We start from the raw sequence: 23,706 nt of genomic DNA, 5'->3' as shown, positions 1-23,706 counted from the left end.
TGATTTTCTAAAGTTAATAATAAGAGAGCAATTCTTATTCTTGATCTTTTGTTCGTTTAAAACCTGGAAATTCTGTAACTTTTCTATATTTGGTATCAGAGCCTTATCAAGAAATAATGACAGAACCCGAAGGTGCAATCGTCGTTGCAAAACCAACAGAGGGAGGATGACCTTCCTCTATCGCGTGTCCTATGCTAACTTCCACAAATTACACAGTTTGGGCAATGAGGATGAAGTTTGTTCTTAGGGTCAATAAGGCTTGGGAAGCAATTGATGCAGAGGTCATTGACGAAGAGAAGAACGACATGGCTATTGCACTATTGTTCCAATCAATTCCTGAGGCACTCATTCTACAAGTAGGAGAACTTGATACAACCAAGAAGATTTGGCTAGCAATCAAAAACAGACATGTTGGAGCTGATCGGGTCCGAGAAGCTAGGTTACAAACATTGATGACAGAGTTTGACAGGTTAAAGATGAAGGATGTAGAAACTATTGATGAGTTTTCTAGAAGGATATCTGAGATCTCTTCCAAATCAGCTGCACTATGAGCAATAATCGAAGAACCTAAATTGGTTAAGAAATTTCTTAAAACACTTCCTCGAAGAAAGTACATTCATATTGTCGCCTCTTTGGAACAAGTACTGGATTTGAATACAACACGCTTTGTCGATATTGTTGGACGGCTAAAAGCCTATGAAGAAAGGATCTTTGATGATGAAGAACCACATGAAGAACAAAGCAAACTAATGTATGCAAACACTGCTTCTCATGTTGATACTAACCAAACTAGGTACTCTAATCAGAATCAACATGAGTACAATGGAAGCTACAGAGGAAGAGGCAGAGGAGGAAGGTTCTCTTATCGAGGAAGAGAAAGAGGACGAAATGGAGGAAGAGATACCTCACAAATTACATGTTTTAGGTGTGACAAGATGGGTCAGTATGCAAACAGCTGTCCAGATCGATTACTCAAACTGCAGGAAAGACAAGAGGTTGAGAAGGATACAGAAAACGCAGATGAACTTTTAATGCATGAAGTCGTTTTTCTTAACGAAGAACGTTGCGTTCCAAGCAAGTTTGAGACAAATACAGAAGGAGATAATGTCTGGTATCTTGATAACAGTGCTAGCAATCACATGACTAGAGATAGGAGATACTTTGACTCACTTGATTTGATGGTCACAGGAAAAGTTAGATTTGGAGACGACTCACGCATTGATATCAAAGGAAAAGGAACTATAGCATTTGTTGATTTATATGGAAAACCAAGAAAGATGACTGATGTTTACTACAGACATGGTTTGAAAAGTAACATAGTTAGTCTTGGTATAGCTACAGAAGCTGGATGCGACATTAGACTAAAAGAAGGACTTCTAACAATGAAAGATCGTGAAGGAAAACTACTTGTCAAAGCTATAAGGTCACCGAACAGACTCTACAAGGTTAGAATGGGACTGAAGGATAACACATGTCTATATCTAACAGTCATAAGTGAAGCAAGTAAGTGGCATGCAAGGATGGGTCATGTGAACTTTGACACTCTGAATTCTATGATTGCGAAAAAGTTAGTTCATGGAGCACCAACAACTACACTTGAGAAGAAACTTTGTAGTTCATGTTTATTGGGCAAACAAACACGGAGAGTCTTTCCACATGCAACATCTTATAGAGCAACAAAGAAGCTTGAGCTGATACATGGTGATCTCTGCGGTCCAATCTCACCATGTACAAGTGCAAAAAATCGATACGTCTTTGTTCTTATAGACGATTATTCGCGCTACATGTGGACAATATTGCTCAAGGAGAAGGGATATGCGTTTCAGAAGTTTAAAAACTTCAAGATGAAGATAGAGAAAGAAACTGAGAGCAAAATACAAACTTTGAGAACAGACAGAGGGGGAGAGTTTGTATCGTTCAAATTCAGTTCTTTTTGTGAAGAGAATGGCATTCAAAGACACCTTACAACACTGTATACACCACAACAAAACGGTGTACTGGAGAGGCGAAACAGAACCTTAATGGAGATGACGAGAAGTATGATGAAACACATGGGTTTGCCAAATTACATGTGGGGAGAAGCTGTTAGACATTCAACATATCTTCTGAACAAAGTAGCAACATAGTCACTTAAGGATAGAACACCGTACGAATTGTTCAGAGATAAGATACCAAACGTTGATCACATTCGAGTTTTTGGTTGCATCGGTTATGCAAAAGTGGATTCTTCGTTCTTAAAGAAGCTAGACGACAGAACTCGCATACTTGTTCACTTAGGAACAGAACCTGGCTCGAAAGCTTACTGATTGTTTGATCCTCACACGAAGAAGGTTATCGTTAGCAGAGATGTTATCTTTGATGAAACTAAAGGTTGGGATTGGAAGGTGAATAATACTCCGTCGAGCAGCAATGATAGCTTTAAAATCATGTCTGATGGGTTTGGAAATCATGGGTTACACGAAGAAAGCAGAGGAATTGAGACGGAGCAGAATGGTGAACATAGTAGAATGTCAGAAGACAATGAGAATGAAGAAGACAGTGAAGAGATATATGATCAAGAATGTGTACCTGCGAACATGTCACCGGTCATGCTGAGAAGATTACAGAGAGAGAAACATACTCCTAATTATCTTGATGATTATGTACTGTTAGCAGAAGAGCAAGGAGAGATGTTATTGTTGAGTTTAAACAATGAGCCAAGAAATTTTATGGAAGCAAATGAGTCAAAAGAGTGGATACATGCTTGTGAAGAAAAGGTTGGTTCTATTGAAAGATTGAAAACATGGGATCTTGTTGATTTACCAGTTGGAGCAAAACCTATTGGACTCAAGTGGGTATTTAAACTAAAAAAGAATTCAGATGGCAGCATTAATAAACACAAAGCAAGACTTGTCGCCAAGGGTTATGTACAACAATATGGAGTTGACTTTGAGGAAGTTTTTGCTCTAGTAGCTAGGATTGAGACTATTAGGCTACTTGTTGATCTTACAGCAGCACATGGATGGGAGATACATCATCTTGATGTTAAAACAGCCTTCTTACATGATGAGCTTAAAGAAACAGTTTATGTCTCACAACCTGAAGGATTTCAGAAATTTGGAAGTGAAGGAAAGGTTTACAAGCTCAACAAAGCATTGTATGGATTGCGTCAAGCGCCTAGAGCATGGAATAATAAGTTAAACACGATTTTGTTGGGTTTGCAGTTCGTTAAGTGCTCTAAAGAACCTTCAGTGTATCGAAAGAAGCTTAGAGAGCACTTGTTAGCTATTGGTGTGTACGTCGACGATCTCTTTATGATGGGGACAAGTATGATGGCGATCAACGAGTTTAAAAACGAGATGTCATCATGGTTTTCGATGAGTGATCTAGGCAAACTGACATATTATTTAGGAATTGAGGTGACACAACATCAACAAGGAATAACATTGAATCAAGCACGGTATGCGCAGAGGATTCTTGAAGAAGCAGGGATGAAAGACTGCAATTTAGTGCATACACCGATGGAGAGTGGTCTGAAATTGTCAAAAGCAGAGGAAGAGAAAGAGATTGATGCAACGGTGTATCGGAGAAACGTGGGATGTCTTCGCTATTTGCTCCATACACGACAAGATTTATCTTTTGCAGGAGGAGTTTTAAGCAGCTTCATGCAGAGTCCAAGAGAATCACATGGAGCTGCTATGAAGCATTGTTTTCGATATTTAAAAGGAACGATGAATCTTGGATTGACATATGACAAAACAAAGATACCAAAGCTGATAGGTTACAGTGACAGCAGTCACAACTTTGATCCAGACGATGGTAAAAGTACATCTGGTCACATCTTCTATCTAGGAGAAAGTCCAATAACGTGGTGTTCGCAGAAGCAAGATGTCGTAGCTCTGTCCTCTTGTGAAGTGGAGTTTATGGCTGGAATAAAGGCAGCAAAACAGGCTATCTGGCTGCAAGAATTACTTTGTGAGATCACTGGTGCTACTTGTGAGAAAGTTACAATACGAGTTGATAATCAATCTGCGATTGCATTGACAAAAAATCCAGTGTTTCATGGGCGAAGCAAGCACATCCACATGCGGTTTCACTTCATAAGGGAGTGTGTCGAGAATGAAAGAATAGTGATATAGCATGTTCCTGGAAGTGAGCAGAAGGCAGACGTTTTGACAAAAGCTCTTGGAAGGATCAAATTCAAGGAAGAAAGGAATCCTTGTCCTAATCGAGTTATGATTAGGAAGAAGGTAAGGCTCAAGTGACGTCTAGGAGTTATCTAGACTTTGGTGTTTTCCTATTAGGAATAGGTTTGGTTTTCCTATATATATGCTTGTCGAGTTATGGCAAACATAAGAGAGTTTTTGTGAGATTGACTTGAGATCTTGAGAGAGAGATATTGTGAGAGAACTTTAGTTTTGAGTGATTTTCTAAAGTTAATAATAAGAGAGAAATTCTTATTCTTGATCTTTTGTTCGTTTAAAACCTGCAAGTTCTGCAACTTTTCTATAAGAAGAAGAGAGAGAGTCGAAAAGTTTGTAGAGAAAAAAGCTTGGTTTAGAACAACTGTTCTACTGGATTCCGGAGATCCCTTTGGCGAGACGTAGGATCCTATCTAAGGATCCGAACTCGTAAAATTCCCTCGTGTCGTTTCGTTTCTTGTTCTATCTTTACAAACGAGTGAGTGAGAGAGAGTTCGATCATTCGTATCTTAATAGATCTAGGTTTTTGGCGTTTTAGAAAACAACAAGTGGTATTAGAGCTATTGGTTTTTTATCTCTTGGAATAGATCTGAATGGGAGATGACGAATACGAAGCTCAAGGTTTTAGTGTCCGAAGGATTCAGAGAATTCTCTCTGTGGAAGCAAATGATAAGATTATCGTAGAACCATACAAATACATAAAATATATGCCGCATATCTATCAGAACATCAAAGTGTTTCTTATATGTTCGGTTATATTCGGACATCTATTGAATATCGGTTCGGATCGGATAATATCCAATATCTAAAATAATGGAAGCCAAAAACCAATATGTTATTTCTTTAATTTCGGTTCAGTTTTAATCCACTTATTTCGGTTCAGATTTTCGGATTTGGATTTTATGCTCTGACAAAAACGATATCTCAAAAACAAACAATTGGGAGTATGGGAGTATAAAATTTCAGGAGTAATTAACAAAAACACAATACACTTTATAATGCCGATATGTAATAATTAAAAAAAAAAACATAAACGATAAAGAACACACACTTTATTTTAGAAGATGAGATGATATTCTAGTCCAGAACATGGTAGTTCCCGATCCATAGAGCACAATAGTCCTAAAGAAAAATCTCATCTAAAGAAAAACTCGACACACACTCAGTTCTTTCGACTTAAGAATTAAGATTAGAGAATAACCGGTCCTTCACTCCATTCTATATTGGTATTTCTTTTGTGTTGAGTGTTGGTTTTGCGTGGATGCATTCGTTTGTGAGGACGTCATCTGACTGTTTGTGTTTTTCGTTTGAAAGGGATTCATAGAGGTTAAGCCCGTAACTAGTGATGAGGGGTCCCAAGTATATTGTGTTTCTCCTTCTGCATCAGATGGTTTAACACAAATATATAAGGTTAAGAAAACATAATATGCTAATATGAAACAATCTTTATTTTAGAAGATGAGATGACATTCTAGTCCTCAAAATTCATCTCATTAAAAGAAATCTAATAAACTAGAAAAAAGTATGTTCATATATACACGCACATGAGTTCTATGTTTTGTACCTTTTTTTGATGTTCCTGATTTTGAGGTACTAGCAGACGGCTCCTTATTGACAACCTGTGGTTTTGGGATTTCACGAGCACATTTATCCTTTTGATCAGGTTGTTGCTTCTTACCAAAGAATCCAAACATTCCTCCTTCTTCCTCCTGATCCTTGACTTGAGGTTGTGGCTTATTCCTACCCATAATCTCAGCATAGTGCTTGAACTTATTCGCGTTTGGTTTATACACAAAGTCACGTACACGCGCAGCAACAGCATTGAGGATTGGCTGCTGATTTGGTTTATTAAATCCATCGTCAAAACTTTTTCCACGCCCACCCGCATATACAGGCGCAGGAGGACGAACAGGTGCAGGCGGAGGCACACGCACAGGCGCAGACGGCATACGGAAAGATGATAACGCATTGGTGATCTTTGTACCATATGAGGTTCCGTTATTAGGTGCCGCCTGTACACCTGGTTCAGCCTTGATGATAACGCTAACAGATTCATCTATGTCCTTTAGTTTCTTAGCCATTGCAATTTTACTAAATTCTTCTCCATTCACCTCTACCTGATCATCTCCCTTGACCTCTACCGAAGTAACACCTAACAAAAAAATATACATTAATATTTTACTTCTTCTAGCCTAAACAGATTAAGTATGTAAAATTAAATATCCTATTGTCATTGATTTATGTTTGTACTAAGTTTTGACATAACCATAGATTTGTTTGGTGTACCTGAAAACTCCCAAATAACTTCCATAACATATGGTATGATGCTTTTATTAAGAACTTTAAACTTGAATACAAGTATCTCCTGCAAAATAGCAATTTATGGTATAAGTAAATAATTTTACTAAATCTATAATCTATAGTTCCTACGGTAGATACTAGATAACAATGGGCCATTATAATCTGAAAATTTTGTAAAAATGAACCTGGACTTTTGGAGTGGTTAGATAACTGTAGACTGTACTTAAACCGGGAATGCGACTTTGCGCAGGGTTTCCCATTGGATTGATTATGTCAACAGAATCATCATTTTCTTGTAATTTTCTCCCCAATTCCATCTTATCAAATACTCCCTTAACCTTTAGTATACCTTTTTCCTTGATGTCTACGAAAGTAACTCCTAAAACCAACAAAATATTATTGTTTCAATATTTCAAGCTTAAATCACATATTGGTTAACCATATATTTGTATTGGTGTACCTGAAACCATCCAGACAAGTCTCATAGCTTCTCGTCTGATGTTTTCATCTGAAAGATCCATCTTGAGCTCAACTGTCTCCTCATGCTGCAAGTTAGGAGTTCATTGTATAAGGAATCTAACTCTATTAGATATATATATACATATATTTTCTGTAGATTTCCAACCGTATATTAAACCTTTGAAATTTAAATAATTGCTTAAGAGTTAAAACTATTCTGAAGAACTAGAGAAAAAAATAAAACGAACCTGCATTTTGAAGAGAAAGAAGAGATAAACGCAGAGGAATATGATTGCAACCTCGCAGCTTGTATGACAATAACCCTTTGCTTCCCCGTATATTTATACGATATATTTTGTTAGTTCAACTATTGGGAATTACTAAAATTAGGAAACACAAGTTGATTTTGTATATCAAAACTATAATAGCAAACAAGTTGAAGTCTTTCTATATAATAAAATCAAAACAAGTTGATCAGGCTAGCTAGACTAGTCTTTCTTAAATATAATTTAAGATGATATGATTAGAAGGTGGCCTGGTCTTGGTCTCTTACTTTAGTGACTTCAACTAACACCGTGTTATACTATAATTTTCTGTCATTTTCTCAATAAAAAAAAAATTAAAGTCAAGATGTTAAGAATATATGAAAGAACATCACAGTTTCTTAGAAGCTAGGAAATGAAATGTCTAGGTTTTCATAATTAAATTTTATAAGTAAAAAGATAAAAGCATAGATATGTTATGTGAATATTATGGATTAGTTTTTTTAAAAAAGATGATCGAAGGTGGAAAAGGATATTGGATACCCAAGAAAATTAACAGTATAACATACATATTATACATAGAACACTACAAGAAAACACACGATTTACGATGGAAGAAATCATCGCAAATCCCTCGCAAATCAACATTCGCAAGGGATTTGCAAAATACAACGATTCCTCGCAAATCGCGTCTCGCAAATTTCAAACATCGTAAATCCCTTGCAAGTTTTGCAAGGAAATTTCGTCCCTCGCAAATGCCTCGCAATTTGCGAGTATACATTTCCTCGCAAATAACTAGCAATTTGCGAGAAACCAATTTACTCGCAACTCTGAAGCAATTTGCGAGAAACATATTTACTCGCAACTCTGAAGCAATTTGCGAGAAACTGAATTCATCGCAAATTGAATTGAAATTAAAGTTTGATTGAAAATGAATTGAATTGAAATTGATAATAGAATTGAATTGAAATTAAATTAAATTTGAATTGGAATAGAATTGAGATTAAATTGAAATTAAATGAAATTTTAATGTCTTAAAAAAAATACATTACAAGAAAGAGTTTAAAAAGTTTCAGAGAGAGAGGTGATGTTTCTGGTTCCGGTTCCACTACCGGCGTTAACTGTATCATCGGTGTTGCGCCCTTCTCCGGCGTCTGGGTTGGTCGTTGTCGGGCTTCGGAACCTAGCAGCAAATTCCGGATCCTTTTCAGCGAGATACTCGAAGTATATAGCAAAGCTTTGCATCCTCTCTGCACTTTGTTGGATTTGAGTCGCCTGAACTTGAATGCATTCTTCAGCTGCAGCTAGCTTCTGAGCTAAAAGAACCGGATCATTAGCCGGAGAAGACGACGGTGGTGGACCAGTACTGCTAGAGGATGCTTCAAACTGCAAAGAACCAACCCCATAGATCCTGTTTTTCTTCTTTGGAGCAACCTACCAACAAAACAACAAAACACAAATGAACTTCAAAGAATACAAACACAAAACTCAAACAAAAACAATGACATTCAAAGTATATAAAACAGACAACTTACCGATGTGTAAATTTTGTTTTTGATATGAATTGGCACCCCACTAGAAGCAGTGCTCTCTCCATTCTTCCTCGTACAAAGCTCAGATTCCAACTCTTGGATCTTCGACGACACCTCATTGAACAGAGACTCCGACTTTCCATCCGTAAAAGACCCATCAGGCTTTCGATGAGTCTCTTCTAGGATGCGTACAAAATCAGGAGTTAACTCACCAGTTAGCTCATACCGAAAAAGAGAAACAGAGAGATGATTAGTTAAAATGAAAAAGAGAGATGAAAATAAGAAAAAGAGAGATGATTAAACACTTACATGTTTTCGAGCACGGGCTTTAAAAGAGGTTTGGCCTGATCGGTGCTTATATATGCCGGTGCCAACAGGATCATGATAACGAGCATTCCGACTGTTGGTACTCTTGAGTTCTGATTTGGGATCAAGCCAATATTTAACAAGACCACTCCAAACTCCAGGATCAATCCACCGTGGCTTTGCCTCATCACCTTTGAGTTTCCACTTTAACTTCCACCTCGACACTTGATCACATATCCTATCCTTAAGCTTGTCTACAAACTCCTTCCTAACTCTATCATTGATGGACCGGTTCCAATTGTATAGTTGCTTCCAAAAAAAAAAATTAGTATATGTTTAAAAATGACAAACAAAACATATTGTGTGATTGCAAGACATATTACACTCACCGCAAAAGATTCATACCAACGGTCTACCACTTTAGTCGGTGTTTGTGTCCAATTGGCATGAGGCTCTTTGAAATCTCTTTCAAAGATGCTTCGTACAGTAGAAGCAACAGAGGGATCTTGGTCAAACCTTCAAACAAATTACAACATGAAAGGAGTGAATGATCGGATTCAAGATGCAACTATGATTACACAAGGTTCATGAAACTTTCTTACCAGAAAGTTCCTGGAGGTCGACGCGGGTCTAGCTTCGGTAAACCTCCACGCCCTGGACTATCGAGTAACTCTTCGAGGGTAAGATTGTTGAGACGTGTAGAAGCTCCTGTAGAAGATGAACGAGCGGGTGGAGACTCCTCTTGATTCCCATGATTCCCATTAGAGGGTGAAAGAGAAGGAGTATGATAAGACGGTGTCTGAGGTAGTGGGTGCGAGGTTGAACGACGAGAATTAGAACCGGTTGGAGTCCGTGTACGGTTAGAACCGGTGGGAGCAGGTACACCTTGATCAGACAGGTACACGAGAATTAGAACCGGTTGGAGTCCGTGTACGCTTGGACGGAGATGGTTAAGGTTTGACGGAGACGGCTACGATTTACCGGAGAAGACGAAGAAGAGTGGCTCCGGTTTGTCAGAGAAGACGAAGAAGAAAGAGAGATTAGGGGCTGAGAGGATGAAGAAGAGAAATTAGGGTTTCAGTGAATGAGTTTGAGCTTCGCTCAAACCATAGCTCGATGGTATATATAAATATTTTGTGCCCTCGTAACTCCCTCGCAGATATTGCGACGGAATAACTAGGAACCGACAAACTGACCAATCAAAATACACCAACTTTGCGAGGGATTAGCGTGGCCCCATCGCACATCCCTCGCAAAGAAGATGCAACAACCGACAAACTTACCAATCAAAATACACCAATTTTGCGAGGGATTAGCGTGGCTCCATCGCACATCCCTCGCAAAAAAGATTAATCAGCCGACAAACTGACCAATTAAATACACCAGCTTTGCGAGGGATTAGTGATGGATTTGCAAGGTCCAATAAGAAATTCGTCACAAATCCCTCGCACCTTTATAATCAAATTCATTTTATATACCAAGATCATCCTCATTAAAATGTACTCAATCAAAAGCTAAAGAAAGTTTTCCTATGCTTTCAAAATTATTAATCCAATATTATTAGTTTGCTAATCCAATATTATTATATACAAATAGTTTGCTATGTGTAGATAAAATTAAAGTAGGTTCACATCTGCATGTAAAAGATCAAATATTGGTTACTAAAGTAGGTTCAAATTAAAGTAGATAACATTAGTTTACTAAGTTCAGATTTTCCTATGCTTTGGATGCAATGTTGTTTAGTAATGCTCTTCTTTAATTTGCATGTAAAAGATCAATTTGCGAGGGAACCGTGAGGCTTTCGCGAGGAATAAGCTCAGTGTATCGCACATCCCTTGCAAATTGCGAGGGATCTGCGAGGGTTTTGCGGGTCTTCTCGCACATCCACCGCATATCCCTCGCAAGTGTATATATTCTTTTGCATCAACTTTATTTTCTTAATGATACAATCTCTATTAATTTCATGTTTTTCCTATGTTTTGGAAAGTTCATTGTTCATATAGTTGGTGATTAGTGGACTATGGACTCTACATTGCAATTGTTGATCAAAACACTTTAACACTTGGTCATATCTATGTTCATAATGAAAGTAAATCACACCTTGATTTATATATATCTTATATGTTTTCTTCACACATGTTTATTCATCTCAAATATTTTTTGTCTCTTGATGTTTACTAGGAACTTCACTTCAGAATTAAACCTAAAATTCAAACCCTAAGCTCAAACCCTAAGCTCAAACCCTAAACCCTAAACCCTAAACCCTAACCCCTAAACCTATAATGACCTCACAAATCTGTCGGATTATTTGACTAGCAAATTCGTCGCAAATCTGCGATAGATTTGCGAGGGTCAGCTTTTTCCTCGCAAATGAATCACAACTCCCTCGCAAATTTGCGAGGGATGTTCGAGGGACATTTCCCTCGTAAATTTGCAAGAGATTTGCGAGGTCCTCGTCTTCATAGCAAATGACCCGCAAATTCGTCGCAAATTTGCGAGGGCATTTGTCCGTCGCAGGTTTCCGTCACAAAGCACGTGTTTTCTTGTAGTGGAAGATTAAAAATAGGATATTCTCTAAATCAATTTTGATAAATGGACTCATATAAATTTTTGCGCAAATACATTTTTGTTGTATTTTGTTGCATTTTGTGTCTAAGTGGAAACTTGCAATTTAGAAGTAGTGTCTTTGTGTGTCTTTTAGTTTGATAAATTCAGGTTTAAATAATGGATGACACCACCCATTTGAATACAAAAAAAATGATTACTCAGAACCAGTCGAAACGTCTGTAATGAAAGTTAAAGAAAATTGAGTTAGATTTCTAATAGTGGTGATGTAGTGCCAATCAAAGCTGTGGTTCAAGAGTTATGGGCACTTTAATGGAAATATAACAATCTTATATATGCGTAAAAAAGTTTATCAGGTAACTTCGCTTGAAGACCAGCAGATGCATCGGCCTAAGGGGTAAACACACCGTACCGCTGGAGACCTTCTCGTAAACTTTGTAATGAATCTTGTTGTTGGGAGTTATTCACTCTATAAAACTAGTGCAATTTTTTTTTTTGTTTTGTTATTTTAGTATGTGATTTTCAATCCAGCCATGTTGGACATGCATATATTATTGAATTTAACTTTGACATGTAAATAAACTATCATAATATTACAACGAATTCAATTACTCCAATATACGGCCATTCCAGAACAGATTTTATCGACAATCACACCGAAAGCACTTTGTCCAAATTGAAGTTTTAACAGGTACATGAAGCCTACGCCGTATATTGGGGTTAGGAGCAGGCGCATGAGAAGATATACGCCGTATATCGGGGTTAGGAGCAGGGGCAGGCACAGGTACAGGCGTAGGCGCAGGTACAGGCGCACGAACAGGTACATGCGTAGGCGGCGTATTGAAATATAACCGATTGTTGATCTTTGTCCCACCAACTTCTGGTCCAGCCTTGATGGTAACGCTAACATATTCATCTATTTCCCTTAGTTTCGTCGACATTGATATTTTATTAAATTCTCCTCCCTTCACCTCTACTTGATTATCTTTCTTAACCTCTACCGAAGTAATTCCTAACGAAAAAAAATAAAAACAATAGTGCATTGTTTTAAAAGACTTAAAATTATGTAAACATAATAACCATCTATAATTGATTCCTTTGGTTTCGTATAAGTATAACCATAGGTTCGTATCGGTGTACCTGAAAACTCCCAGATAGCTTTCATAGCATCACGCTTCATGCTATCATCAAGAACTTTAAACTTGAATACAACTATCTCCTGCAAATTAGCAATTCATGGTATAAGTAACAAATTTAATATATATCTACAGAATCATATAGTAGATAACTTTAATTGATTAAAATAATCTGAATATTCGCAAAATGAACCTGAATTTTGGGAGTTGTAAGATAGTTGTAGACGGTACTTAAACCCGGAATGCGACTTGGCCCGGGTTTTCTCAATGGGTTGATTATGTCAACAGAATTATCTATCTCATATAGTTTGCTCCCCATTTCAATCTTACCAAATATCCCCTTCACCTTTAGTATACCTTTTTCCTTGATGTCTACTAAAGTAACTCCTAATAGCAACAAATATTGTTGGTTCAATTAATATTTCAAGCTTGAGATAGATTACAGTATTCACTGATTTAACCATAGATTTTTATGCGATGTACCTGAATCCATCCAGACAACTCTCATAGCTTCCCGTTTGATGTTTTCGTCAGAAACATCCATCTTGAATTCAACTGTCTCCTCCTGCAAATTTGAGAAGTTCATTGTATATATAAGTAATAAATATATTAAAATTCCTAGCGTAGTTTACATTAAACCATTGGAATTTAATTACTTAAAACTAATAAGAAAATTGTGAAAAAAAACAAACAAACCTGCATTTTTGGAATGTTCAAAAATATTGGAGAGTGGAGAAATATGATTGTAAACTCGCAAGCTTGCACAGTAGTATCCCTATGCTTCCTCGTTTATTTATACAATGTTTTGTTTGTAAGTAGCGAATATAGTAATGATTAGTTAGGTCCAACCAAAATAGTCAATTTTATACATCAAGACCAATACAAACAGTTTTGAGTCTTTTCCTATAATAAGATGGTAGAATAAAAACAAGTTGAATCTAGTTAAGTCTTTCTAAATGAATATTAGTACTATTATCTTTTAATAAATTATTTCTAAATAATAAATGGAAAGTGCATGGCATGGTCTCTATAGTGGCTTCAACTAATAACGTGTTTTCTCTATTTTTCTTCGTTAGCTCTACATAATTAAGAACTATTAAAGTTAAACTCAAGACGTAGTACATATATAAGACGTAGTACTATGTTTTAACATTTCTTCGAAGCTAGAAAATACAATATCCAATTTTTCATAATTTAATTTATTGGTTGAAGTTTAAAGTCCAGGCCCCAACTTCTTCTAGTTAATAAAAAAAAAAAAATCATAATTAAATTCACGAAATATGAAAACATAGAGATGTGTATTGTCAGTTTGTATATATAAAGGAATTTTCATAGAGAAAAATAAATTTAAGGGAATGCCAAGGAGCTTAAACAGCATGAGAATATAATATTCTATAAATTGATTTATGATCAAATGGATTCGTATAAATATTTGCGAAATACTTGTATTGCTCAGATTTCTCATGGATATAGATATATATACACGACTAAAAAGAAAAAAAAATAGAGAAAAATTATAAGACCTAGCTAATTCCTTTTTCAGTAAGTGAATCTTAATTTATACTACATTTTACAAGCTTTTGAGTATTCGTGAAGAACATATTCTTCACACACGGACTCTTTCATTTACAAGCTTTGAATGTTCGGTCCATCAGCAGCAGACAATAATGGTCTTCAGACATGGACTCTTTCATTTACCAACACTAGAACGAAAAGGATAAAAAACATATACAAAAGGCTTAATCAATTGTATTGCATGTGGGCAAAAGAAAATCTATTAAAAAGAAAGACTTGTGATATAATATTAATACGACGACTCAATGATGAGTTCAAGCTAGTGGTTAGATAATTGACGATATACTATAAACGAATTAGATGGAATAAGTGTGGTTATCTTGGAACGAAGTTGCTGGATAACAATAATTTTATCATAGGTTGACTAACTTTTTCAACACTTTCGATATCTTGGAAAATGGCACTTGACCAATCTTACCCTTACAAAACATCCATACTTTCAAAACCTAACACTCCAATCTGATACTTGCAAAAAAAGTTTCCGCATGTAACGATATTTGCAACGAATATCAATTGGTATTCATAAAAAAATAAAAAATAAAAAAATTCACATTTCCATCGTAAATTGCTCAATTAACTAAATCATAATATGTTGTAGATTTAATGAGACATGTGGGAAAGGAAATGTAATTTAACTACGTAGAAACGTTTGGTACTTGGGAATGGGTGGCCAGTATTTGCGCATCTAGTTGCTGCTGGTGATGATAAAGGAAAGTGTTGCTTATGAAAAGAGATGATGCACGAGACTCTATCACTTAAGGTTTGTTTTCGTGGTTGTCAATTGGATGACCAATACTTAAGTAAGGTTAACAAAAAGATACACTAAAACCTCTATAAATTAATAATGTTGGGACTAAGACATTTTATTAATTTATAGTAATATTAATTTATCTATAAATTAATAATTATTAATTTATAGATATATTTTTAATTGTTTATTTTTTAAAAAATTATGAATTGGAACAACTATAGCAAAATAAGATTAAACTTTCGGATGTTATAAATTTTATGGTTTAGGAATTGAACTTGTAATATTTAGAAAGCACTATTTACAATAAATTACAAATATTATAGACAAATTGACTTATACACATGAGACACATAAATTCAAATCTATGAATAATAATATTAATTCTCCTATTTTAATAATCTGTCAAATTATCAAATTGCAAATGATGCATATCTAAAAATGAAAACTTTAAATTTAATTATTTGTATGACATGTTATAAAATATTTTAGAGATATCATTATAGGTTGAAAATACAACATTACAATTGTTCTATAGAATTGAGCTTTAGGAGAAACATACACTATTATATCAGTATATATATATATATATAAATTTACATAATTATTAATTTATGATATTATTGGGACCATATTTTATAAGGAGATTTCGAAAAAATTATTATCTTATTATCTTATCGAATATTGTTAATTTTTACACTGGCCCGATTTGGGACCAGCAAAATTTATTAATTTATAGTGTTTATTAATTTATAGAGTATTAATTTATAGAGGTTTTACTGTAGTAGAAAGGCCATTATGAATATAAACACACAGTAATTTATTATTACAAATGATGGACAAACAAATTTTTAGAAAATGAGATGAAATATTATTAGAATACACTAGTAGTCCATGGAAATCAAACCGATCACGACTTCAAACCAATTACTTAAAGAAACCCAAATTCCAACCGCGGAAAGATGGTGCTTTCTTCACTTTTGGTTCAGGCTTTTAACCGGTTGCTGATTTTGCGCCGGTTCTCCATCCGGTCCAACCGCGAGAATGTCAACAAATTCATATACCTTCTTCAGTTTCTTCGTCATTTCAAACTTGTCAAATTCTCCCATCACCTTTAGTTTGCCTTTTTCCTTCACGTCTATCAAAGTAACGCCTAAAACAACAAACATTATTGCTTAACACTATGTCAGACTAAACAGATTAAAATTACTTAATTATACGTTGTATATATAAACTAGATATAACTTGCGGCCATCAGAGCTTAATATATATAAACACTGATTTGTACATATTGCTATACCTGGAATGTCACATACAACTTTCATAGCTCTCCGTTTGATTCTTTCCTCAAAAACTTCCAACTTGAATACAACTTTCTCCTGCAAAGAATTAAATTTCAAGCTACTGGTATTTTGATTTTCTTTTAAACTATTCTGAAAATTTAAGGTTAAAATAAAATAAAATAATGCGTACCGGCATTTTTTGGAAAACGATGTAAAGTTTGATGATTGAAGAAGAGAGATGAAGTAAAGGAATATGTAATCAACCTCGTAGTCTGCTCATAACAAACCTTTGCTTCTCTGTATATATAGATAATATATTTTGTCTTGAGCTCGGGAATATGGAAACGAGTATAGTGAAGTCATCGAAGCTAGAAAATGAATATTAGTATAGTCTATTTGCTACGCTTGAATCAGGATTAATAAAAAAGTTTTGAGTCTTACTATATAATAGATTGTTAGAATTAATGTGTGGCTGTGCCTCTTTAGTTTTAGTACTTTAGTGGCTTCAACTAATACCATGTTATAATTGTGTGTATATGCGATATCGTTTGTCTTTTATTATCTCGTCGATAAGAACGATTTAATCGAACCTATGAGGTTATACATAATAAAGAACTTCTTAACTTAGTCGAAAATAGTAATCATTTATCAAATAAACTTAAATTCATGATTTAGATGTTGTTTCGTTAAACATACATAATAAATAGTAGATGGATACAATTAAAAAAAAAACTTAAAGGGAGGTGAAAACTAATAAGATTGCCAACAAATTAAACAAGAGTTTTATCAACAACAACAACAAAAAAAAAACAAATTTAACAAAAACATAGAGAAAATACTAATTAATATAGAAGATGTTGTCATAATCCTAATAGTTTATGTTATCTTCGGCTGCTGCCATGTTTTCAAATGCATGCTCTTTGTATTTATAAAATATAGATGTTGTTAATACGTTAGTTTCAGCTTCAGCTTGCTAATAAACTTTAATTAACATTTATTGATAATTTTTCTTTGTGAAAAGCATGAATCAACTTCATTGTCATTTGCATGCTACTCACAAGCGCTTTTATCTACGTTATGTTATGTCCTACGACCATGAGAATAGAAATCCGTAACTGGAGACTCATTCCTCATATAAATCTCTTGTATTCCACGTTGCACATGTGTTTAAAGCGGGTATCAATCGAATCGGATAGCAGAATCACAAAGAGTATCGCATGTATTTAACTCATCACTACTTTCATACATACATTGGCAAAGAAACAAGCCTTTGGCAATTTTGGCATGTAGCTGCTTGAGTTTCAAAATAAGGGTTTGTTTAATTAAGAGAATTGAGCACCTCACGCTTAAGCAGCACACTAAAAAGAAAAAAAAACCAACTTTGATGGGCATATTGGACATACAATTTGATGTTTCATAATGGGCTAAAAATACCCATTTTCTCAAAATTTGATGTTGGATGGGGCATAATGGACATACAATAATTTAAAGCCTCCACAACACATAAAATTTGGGCAATTAGAGAAGGTGTAAGTAACAACGTACATATAAGACAAAAACAATGTTGGAAAAAATCATTATTTTACTAAGAAGACCCTTTTATGGTATAAACCGATACAAAACATAAATGGAAAAGAAAAAACTTTATTATAAAGTGTTCCAAATACGTGGCACGTTATTAGGTCACAAGGCTATTTTGCCGACCTTCACAAATGCGTATATACACACACACATACACACATAAAAACTATAGCTTATATTATAATATATAGTTTGTATATATATCTATTAAATCTGTCACCACGTCGTCTTCTTCTCTCATTAGCCACATTTTTGTATCTTCTCTATGCACAGCTTTAAAACCCCCCCCCCCCCCCCCCCCCAAAAAAAAAAAAAAAAAAAAAAAAAAAAAGCAAATCCCCAAAAATTCGCCTATTTCATGGTCTCTAGAAATCAGAATCCTTCAGACGGGTATTTTTTGGATCCGACCGGTATGACTACTGTTCCTCCGGGTCTTGGACCTTCTTTTACAGCCGCCGTTTCTTCTTCTTCTTCTTCTTCACCAACGACTTCTTCTTCTACCGCCGTAGCTGTGGCTGCGGATGCGGCGGCGACTGTTTCTTCCTCGTCGGAGGATTTGAGTAAGAAGATTAGGAAGCCTTATACTATTACTAAGTCCAGAGAGAGCTGGACCGAGCCTGAGCATGATAAATTCCTCGAAGCTCTTCAATTGTGAGTTTTTACCATTTCTCCGATTAATGGCTTTTAGGTTCCTAACCATTTTGGGAGGTTTGATTCGTCGAGATTTAGCTTCGATTTTTGGTTGATTAGGGTTTGTGGTGAATCCTGTGAACATTCGTCGAGTTTCAATTTGGGATTATTGTAATTTTGTGTAGTTTTTCTGAATGTACTTTGCTGAGTAGTGGAATTGGAATTGGAATTGGAATTGAGAGTTGGAATCAGGGCAGATGGATTTGTCTATGTAGTCACATTTTATCGGATGATCAGGAATCTAATATAGCGCTTGTGCTTGTGTTTTATCATTTTTAGGTTTGATAGAGACTGGAAGAAGATTGAAGCTTTTATTGGGTCAAAGACAGTGATTCAGGTAAAGTAAAAAGAAGAAATATCTTCTGGAATGCATTACTTTTGTTTTTCCGCCTATTCTAGTTGTTTGATTATGTCACCTTTCTCATGGACCCTCAGGTGTTACTTTGGTTTGAGGTTTTTTCTTCTCATTTGATATCTCTCTACAAAGTGTTCTTTTAAAACAACTTTATATGTCTGGAACTGTTTTGATATATTAGGAGCCACATGCTTTTGTCGCTGATCACCATGAGATTTAATGAAATATCATCTGTAGATATTTTCGCATTTGGAAATGTGAGATTGCTGAGCTCTGTCTATTATGGCTTCTCATACGGATTTCTTTAAAAACGCAGATACGAAGTCATGCTCAGAAGTATTTTCTTAAAGTTCAAAAGAGTGGGACGGGTGAACATCTCCCTCCCCCTCGACCTAAAAGAAAGGCCGCTCATCCATATCCTCAGAAAGCTCACAAGAGTGGTACGTAATAACTTCTGCAAAAAAAACACTTTGGAGTTGTAATGTTGTTTGCTTATTGAAAAAACTATATTGATGCATTTTTATGGCAATGTGCAGTGCAACCTCAACTACCAGGGTCATTCAAGTCAACATCTGAACCAAATGACCCAAGTTTTATGTTTAGGCCCGAGTCTTCTTCAATGCTGATGACTTCTCCAACCACTGCTGCTGCGGCTCCATGGACAAATAATGCGCAAACAATTAGCTTCACGCCCCTCACAAAAGGTTCTTTTCTCATTTGCATGCATTATTATCCGAATATTATAAGATCTTTATCAAATTTAACTAAACATGCATATTGTTCTGATGGAAGCAGCCGGAGCAGGAGCGAATAACAACTGTTCTAGTAGTTCTGAAAATACTCCAAGACCACGATCAAACAGGGACACAAGTGACCAGGGAAATGTTGGCCATTCATTAAGAGGTAATTGTCACCTATCTATCTTTTAATTTGTACTTGTACCACATTTACCATTTTTACTAAACAGATCCTTTTTATTTGTTTCAGTTTTACCGGACTTTGCCCAAGTATACAGCTTCATTGGAAGTGTTTTTGACCCATATGCAAGTAATCATCTACAAAAGCTGAAGAAGATGGACCCCATAGATGTGGAAACAGTACGTTTCTTGTCTTTTCAGTTTTACGTTTATATTAATTGATACCATGTCGGTCCAATGGTGAACAGATGGTTAAACTAATCACTTTTTGCTCCTTTGTGTGCCCCCACCAAGCAGGTGCTACTGTTGATGAGAAATCTATCTATCAACTTGTCTAGCCCTGATTTTGAGGATCACGTAAGTATCTCTTAACAAACATCGGCATGTTATAACTCGAAATCCTAACTCAGAACTAACCTCAAAACTATTGTTAATTTCGAAACAACAGAGACGGCTTCTTTCGTCTTATGATATCAGCTCCGAGACAGCAACTGATCATCATGGTGGAGTGAATAAAACCTTGATCAAAGACCCACCTGAAATCTCTACTTGAAAAGTTTAATAGAAGAGGAGAATTATCAGAAGTGTTCAAGGGCGAGCCAAAAAACCAGATTCTGTTGTGAGTTTTTGTTTGTAGACTGTTGTACATATGAAGATGGAGCTGAGATTGATCGGGTTTAGTTTATGTTTCATTATATAAATATACGTCTTTTGAATTGAGGATGGTGTATGTACAGTGTGTTATCATTAGTTATATATACGACCACTCGTCTTCTCTCAATTTTATGTGAGCTTTTGTTTACGCAAGCATGTATGTATGTATCAGTGTCTTTGTTTCTTTCAAAAAATTAATTTGATAATATAGAGGAAGAACTAGGCCGACTCTGACCTGCAAAACAATATGGATGAAGAACAAAACTTTATATCTCCATCTGCACTTAACGTTTCAGTAGCTCATTTAACGTCAAAATTAAACGTACTCCGACCAAGAAAACAAACACGAGTGGCTAATATAAGAAAAGGTGCATCATATCCAAGGAAAAATTATTTTTCTTGAGCAAAAGGATTTATAAGAATGGATCATACTATAATTTAATTTCACTTTGAAAACGCCTTAGAAGCTTACAATTACTGTTTGAAAGCTTAGATTTCCAACTTAAAATTCGAAATCACAAATTTTTCCCTCAATTCTATATCTTTTTCACTAATTCTAAAACAATATTTTAGCCTAATTCAATATTTTCAGAAACTCTAAAAGTTGCACTTTTGTAAAATAGTTATCTTGGTGAATATAATTTTACATTCATACAAAAAAAAAACAGATAGCTAATGAATACAGATTCTGTTGTGAGTCTTTGTTGGTTGTTTGTTGTACATATGAAGAAGATGAAGCTGAGATTGTCAGATTGTTGGTTATTTTTTTTTTTTTTTGTTATAAATATATACGTCTTTTGAATTAAGTTATCATGGTGTATGTACAGTGTATTATCATAATTCATAAGTTGCATCTCGTCTTCTCACAATTCTATTTGAGCTTTTTGTTTACGCAAGCATGTATATTGCATCAATGTCTTTGTTTCTTTTCAAAAAAATTGATTGATATATAGAGGAACAAGAACTAGGCCGACTCTGACCATTGTCACACCAATATGGATGTATATCGCCTAGATGCACTTAACTTTTCAGTAGCTCATTCTGAGGTATATAACTCCATAACTAAACGTATACTTCGACCAAGAAAACAAACACTAGTGACCATATTGGATGCATATATATATATATAAGAAAAGAAGGGAAAAATCAATCTTCTTAAGCAAAAGGATTAGTATAAGAATGGATAATATAATTTAATTTCACCATATAGTATATGTCTAAAGACTTACACAAAAGTCCAGACTTTTATAATAGAATAATACGGAAACATAATAAAAAACCATATATATGTTTAAAGAGTTACAACAACTTTGGCACTTTGATTGATGACTTCGGAAGACAGAAAAAAATGATCAGCAGGGTATGCCGAATGATCAATGATTACGACATTTTCAAGGATCTTGTTCAATTTCTTCAATAGTTGTTCTTGATCAATATTTTGTCCCTTCACTGCAAAATGGTTTGGCACGATAGCACAACATGCAGTTTCAACTCCTAACAATAGAAAAAAGTGACAATCATTAACATTGTTTAAAATTCACAAGTCTAAGTAAAATTATGTATGTATATATATAATAATCGATTTATATAAACAACAAAAAGTGGTTCCAATATAATCGATGGGTGTGTGTAGGTGTACCTTGGAAACAAAGCAAACAATAGAATCCTTTCCTCCATTTTTTTTCGGGACACTCTGCATACTTGAATACAATTGTCGTCGACTACAAACAATCAAATATAATTAGGGAGCTTTAGTAAATTCATTATAACAAGAAAAGAAAAAAAAAAAGAGAGAGAGAGATTTTGTTCAATATGTAGTAAGAAAAAGAATGCACCATTTTTTGAGAAAAAACTAGAAATTTTGGAAGTAGAAGAGAAGATGATGGACAAGGATGCCAATGAACCTCTACGTATATATAGCACTGAAGAATAGATCTTACTTTTTTTCTTTTGTGGAAGTAATCCATAAAAGCCAGACACCGGGCGCGGGCTGTAACATTATTAATTAAGCATCCCACATATCATAATTTCCAAAATCATAACATATCTTTGACAAAAAAATAAATAATACATTTATCTCTCTAAGAAGTTTTACTTTAATATAGAACATTAATAAATTTCCGGAAATTATTTGACAAGGAAATCTACTTAAAATACTTTTTATTTTTTGTTAATAATTTTTAAAAATAACTATTTAATTTATCTAATTTAATATAACATGACATTATTTAATGGGCTTAAATATGAGAGGTGAATGAATGAGCCCAAATATCGTCCTTTTCCCTTTTAATTTTATATCTCTTTCACTAAACTTTTCAAAAACTTTGGCTAAAAGTTGCATCTTTTGTAAAATAGTTCTTTTTGGTGAATATAATTTTACATTCATAAAAAAAAAAACAGCCAGCTTGATGATGAGTACAGATTCTTGGGTGAGCCTTTGTTGGTAGTTTGTTGTACATATGAAGAAGATGAAGGTTTGACAAAAAAATAAAAAATGGAAGAAGATGCAACTGAGATTGATCGGGTTTAATTATTTTTTTTTTGTTATAAATAAACTAGGCAATAACCCGTGCTATTGCACATAGTGAAATTTTTATTTGAGTTATTACATTTGTAAATATCTTTATTTAATATAACATTTAAATTTAAATTGGTTGAATTCATCAAGTTATGAAAATTTAAAATAGTAATCGTGTCACCGTAAGTTTTAGATTGACATGATGACATATCTGGATAGAATGTAAACCAAATTAGTGATTGTTAGATTTTTATAAAATCTTGAACTATCAAATCTGATAAATATCGCAACAAACAAAAACTACATGAACCAGATAATTTAAATAAAATTGTTAACTCGGTCAAACTCGTCTGCTAAACCATCCCGCAACGGGTTTAAATATTTTGAGCAGCAATATGTCTTTGCATCTGTCTCGCTTAAATTTGTGAGATCCGAGTGGGTTACAGATGCATTTCAATAAATCATTTTTCTAATATATAAAATATATTTAAAGGTTAAAGCTTAAATTTAATTAATATTAACAAAGTTATGTGATAAAGTTTTTAAGAATAGCATATTTGTTTTTTTTTTCCCAAAAACACAATGGCATATAGTTGTAAATAATAAATTTAAATAAAGCTAAATAACTAAATGTATCTCAAA

General features: G+C 34.6%; 3 protein-coding genes, 1 long non-coding RNA gene and 1 pseudogene across 6 annotated transcripts; 1 reads left to right on the top strand and 4 right to left on the bottom strand.

Annotated features, from left to right (window-relative positions):
- Nucleotides 1-5,103: 5,103 nt before the first annotated feature.
- LOC104761282 (uncharacterized) lies at nucleotides 5,104-7,413 on the bottom strand. Its single transcript, XM_010484339.3, has 6 exons — nucleotides 7,190-7,413; nucleotides 6,943-7,027; nucleotides 6,668-6,861; nucleotides 6,468-6,546; nucleotides 5,746-6,333; nucleotides 5,104-5,559 (listed from the first exon to the last, which is right to left on the bottom strand). Exons 1-6 carry the CDS (start codon nucleotides 7,193-7,195, stop codon nucleotides 5,390-5,392), a joined length of 1,122 nt encoding a protein of 373 aa, XP_010482641.1. The 5' UTR covers nucleotides 7,196-7,413; the 3' UTR covers nucleotides 5,104-5,389.
- Nucleotides 7,414-12,141: 4,728 nt separating this feature from the next.
- On the bottom strand, nucleotides 12,142-13,565 carry LOC104761281 (uncharacterized). The gene is made up of 5 exons (XM_010484338.2): nucleotides 13,440-13,565; nucleotides 13,227-13,308; nucleotides 12,937-13,130; nucleotides 12,748-12,826; nucleotides 12,142-12,619 (listed from the first exon to the last, which is right to left on the bottom strand). The coding sequence occupies exons 1-5, from the start codon at nucleotides 13,443-13,445 to the stop codon at nucleotides 12,249-12,251; spliced, it is 732 nt and encodes a 243-aa protein (XP_010482640.2). The 5' UTR covers nucleotides 13,446-13,565; the 3' UTR covers nucleotides 12,142-12,248.
- A 2,283-nt stretch (nucleotides 13,566-15,848) lies between these two features.
- On the bottom strand, nucleotides 15,849-16,659 carry LOC104761280 (heavy metal-associated isoprenylated plant protein 10-like; annotated as a pseudogene). Its single transcript, XR_015589376.1, has 3 exons — nucleotides 16,540-16,659; nucleotides 16,367-16,445; nucleotides 15,849-16,219 (listed from the first exon to the last, which is right to left on the bottom strand). The product of XR_015589376.1 is annotated as a heavy metal-associated isoprenylated plant protein 10-like (transcript).
- A 1,438-nt stretch (nucleotides 16,660-18,097) lies between these two features.
- On the top strand, nucleotides 18,098-20,673 carry LOC104761279 (protein REVEILLE 6). Of its 2 annotated transcripts, none has more exons than XM_010484336.2 (8): nucleotides 18,098-18,581; nucleotides 18,900-18,957; nucleotides 19,292-19,415; nucleotides 19,512-19,679; nucleotides 19,771-19,878; nucleotides 19,963-20,072; nucleotides 20,190-20,249; nucleotides 20,341-20,673. In XM_010484336.2, exons 1-8 carry the CDS (start codon nucleotides 18,196-18,198, stop codon nucleotides 20,443-20,445), a joined length of 1,119 nt encoding a protein of 372 aa, XP_010482638.2. In that variant the 5' UTR covers nucleotides 18,098-18,195; the 3' UTR covers nucleotides 20,446-20,673. The 2 variants fall into 2 exon arrangements, with proteins under 2 accessions (XP_010482638.2, XP_010482639.2); XM_010484337.2 differs by having other exon boundaries at nucleotides 18,157-18,581; nucleotides 19,768-19,878.
- Nucleotides 20,674-21,714: 1,041 nt separating this feature from the next.
- LOC147922943 (uncharacterized) lies at nucleotides 21,715-22,617 on the bottom strand. Its single transcript, XR_015588888.1, has 3 exons — nucleotides 22,382-22,617; nucleotides 22,186-22,267; nucleotides 21,715-22,040 (listed from the first exon to the last, which is right to left on the bottom strand). It is a non-coding gene; the product is annotated as an uncharacterized LOC147922943 (long non-coding RNA).
- Nucleotides 22,618-23,706: the final 1,089 nt, after the last annotated feature.

The sequence above is a fragment of the Camelina sativa genome, chromosome 18, assembly GCF_030686135.1.
Source record: "Camelina sativa cultivar CO46 ecotype springtype chromosome 18, ASM3068613v1".
Lineage (NCBI taxonomy): Eukaryota > Viridiplantae > Streptophyta > Magnoliopsida > Brassicales > Brassicaceae > Camelina > Camelina sativa.
The sequence above is the reverse complement of the archived record's forward strand: the minus strand, read 5'-3'. Positions and strand labels throughout refer to the sequence as shown.

What these genes read in the sequence shown, in the direction of transcription:
- LOC104761281 (XM_010484338.2), bottom strand. An exon ending in TTACAACTCCCAAAATTCAG is followed by an intron (nt 12,827 to 12,936) that starts GTTCATTTTGCG and finishes GCTAATTTGCAG; the next exon opens with GAGATAGTTGTATTCAAGTT. An exon ending in AGCTATCTGGGAGTTTTCAG is followed by an intron (nt 12,620 to 12,747) that starts GTACACCGATAC and finishes TTTTTTCGTTAG; the next exon opens with GAATTACTTCGGTAGAGGTT.
- LOC104761279 (XM_010484337.2), top strand. Translation starts at nt 18,196, where the DNA reads ATGCACAGCTTTAAAACCCCCCCCCCCCCCCCCCCCCAAAAAAAAAAA. An exon ending in GGTCAAAGACAGTGATTCAG is followed by an intron (nt 18,958 to 19,291) that starts GTAAAGTAAAAA and finishes TTAAAAACGCAG; the next exon opens with ATACGAAGTCATGCTCAGAA. An exon ending in CTTCACGCCCCTCACAAAAG is followed by an intron (nt 19,680 to 19,767) that starts GTTCTTTTCTCA and finishes TTCTGATGGAAG; the next exon opens with CAGCCGGAGCAGGAGCGAAT.
- LOC104761282 (XM_010484339.3), bottom strand. An exon ending in ACTTGTCTGGATGGTTTCAG is followed by an intron (nt 6,862 to 6,942) that starts GTACACCAATAC and finishes TGTTGGTTTTAG; the next exon opens with GAGTTACTTTCGTAGACATC. An exon ending in TAACCACTCCAAAAGTCCAG is followed by an intron (nt 6,547 to 6,667) that starts GTTCATTTTTAC and finishes GCTATTTTGCAG; the next exon opens with GAGATACTTGTATTCAAGTT.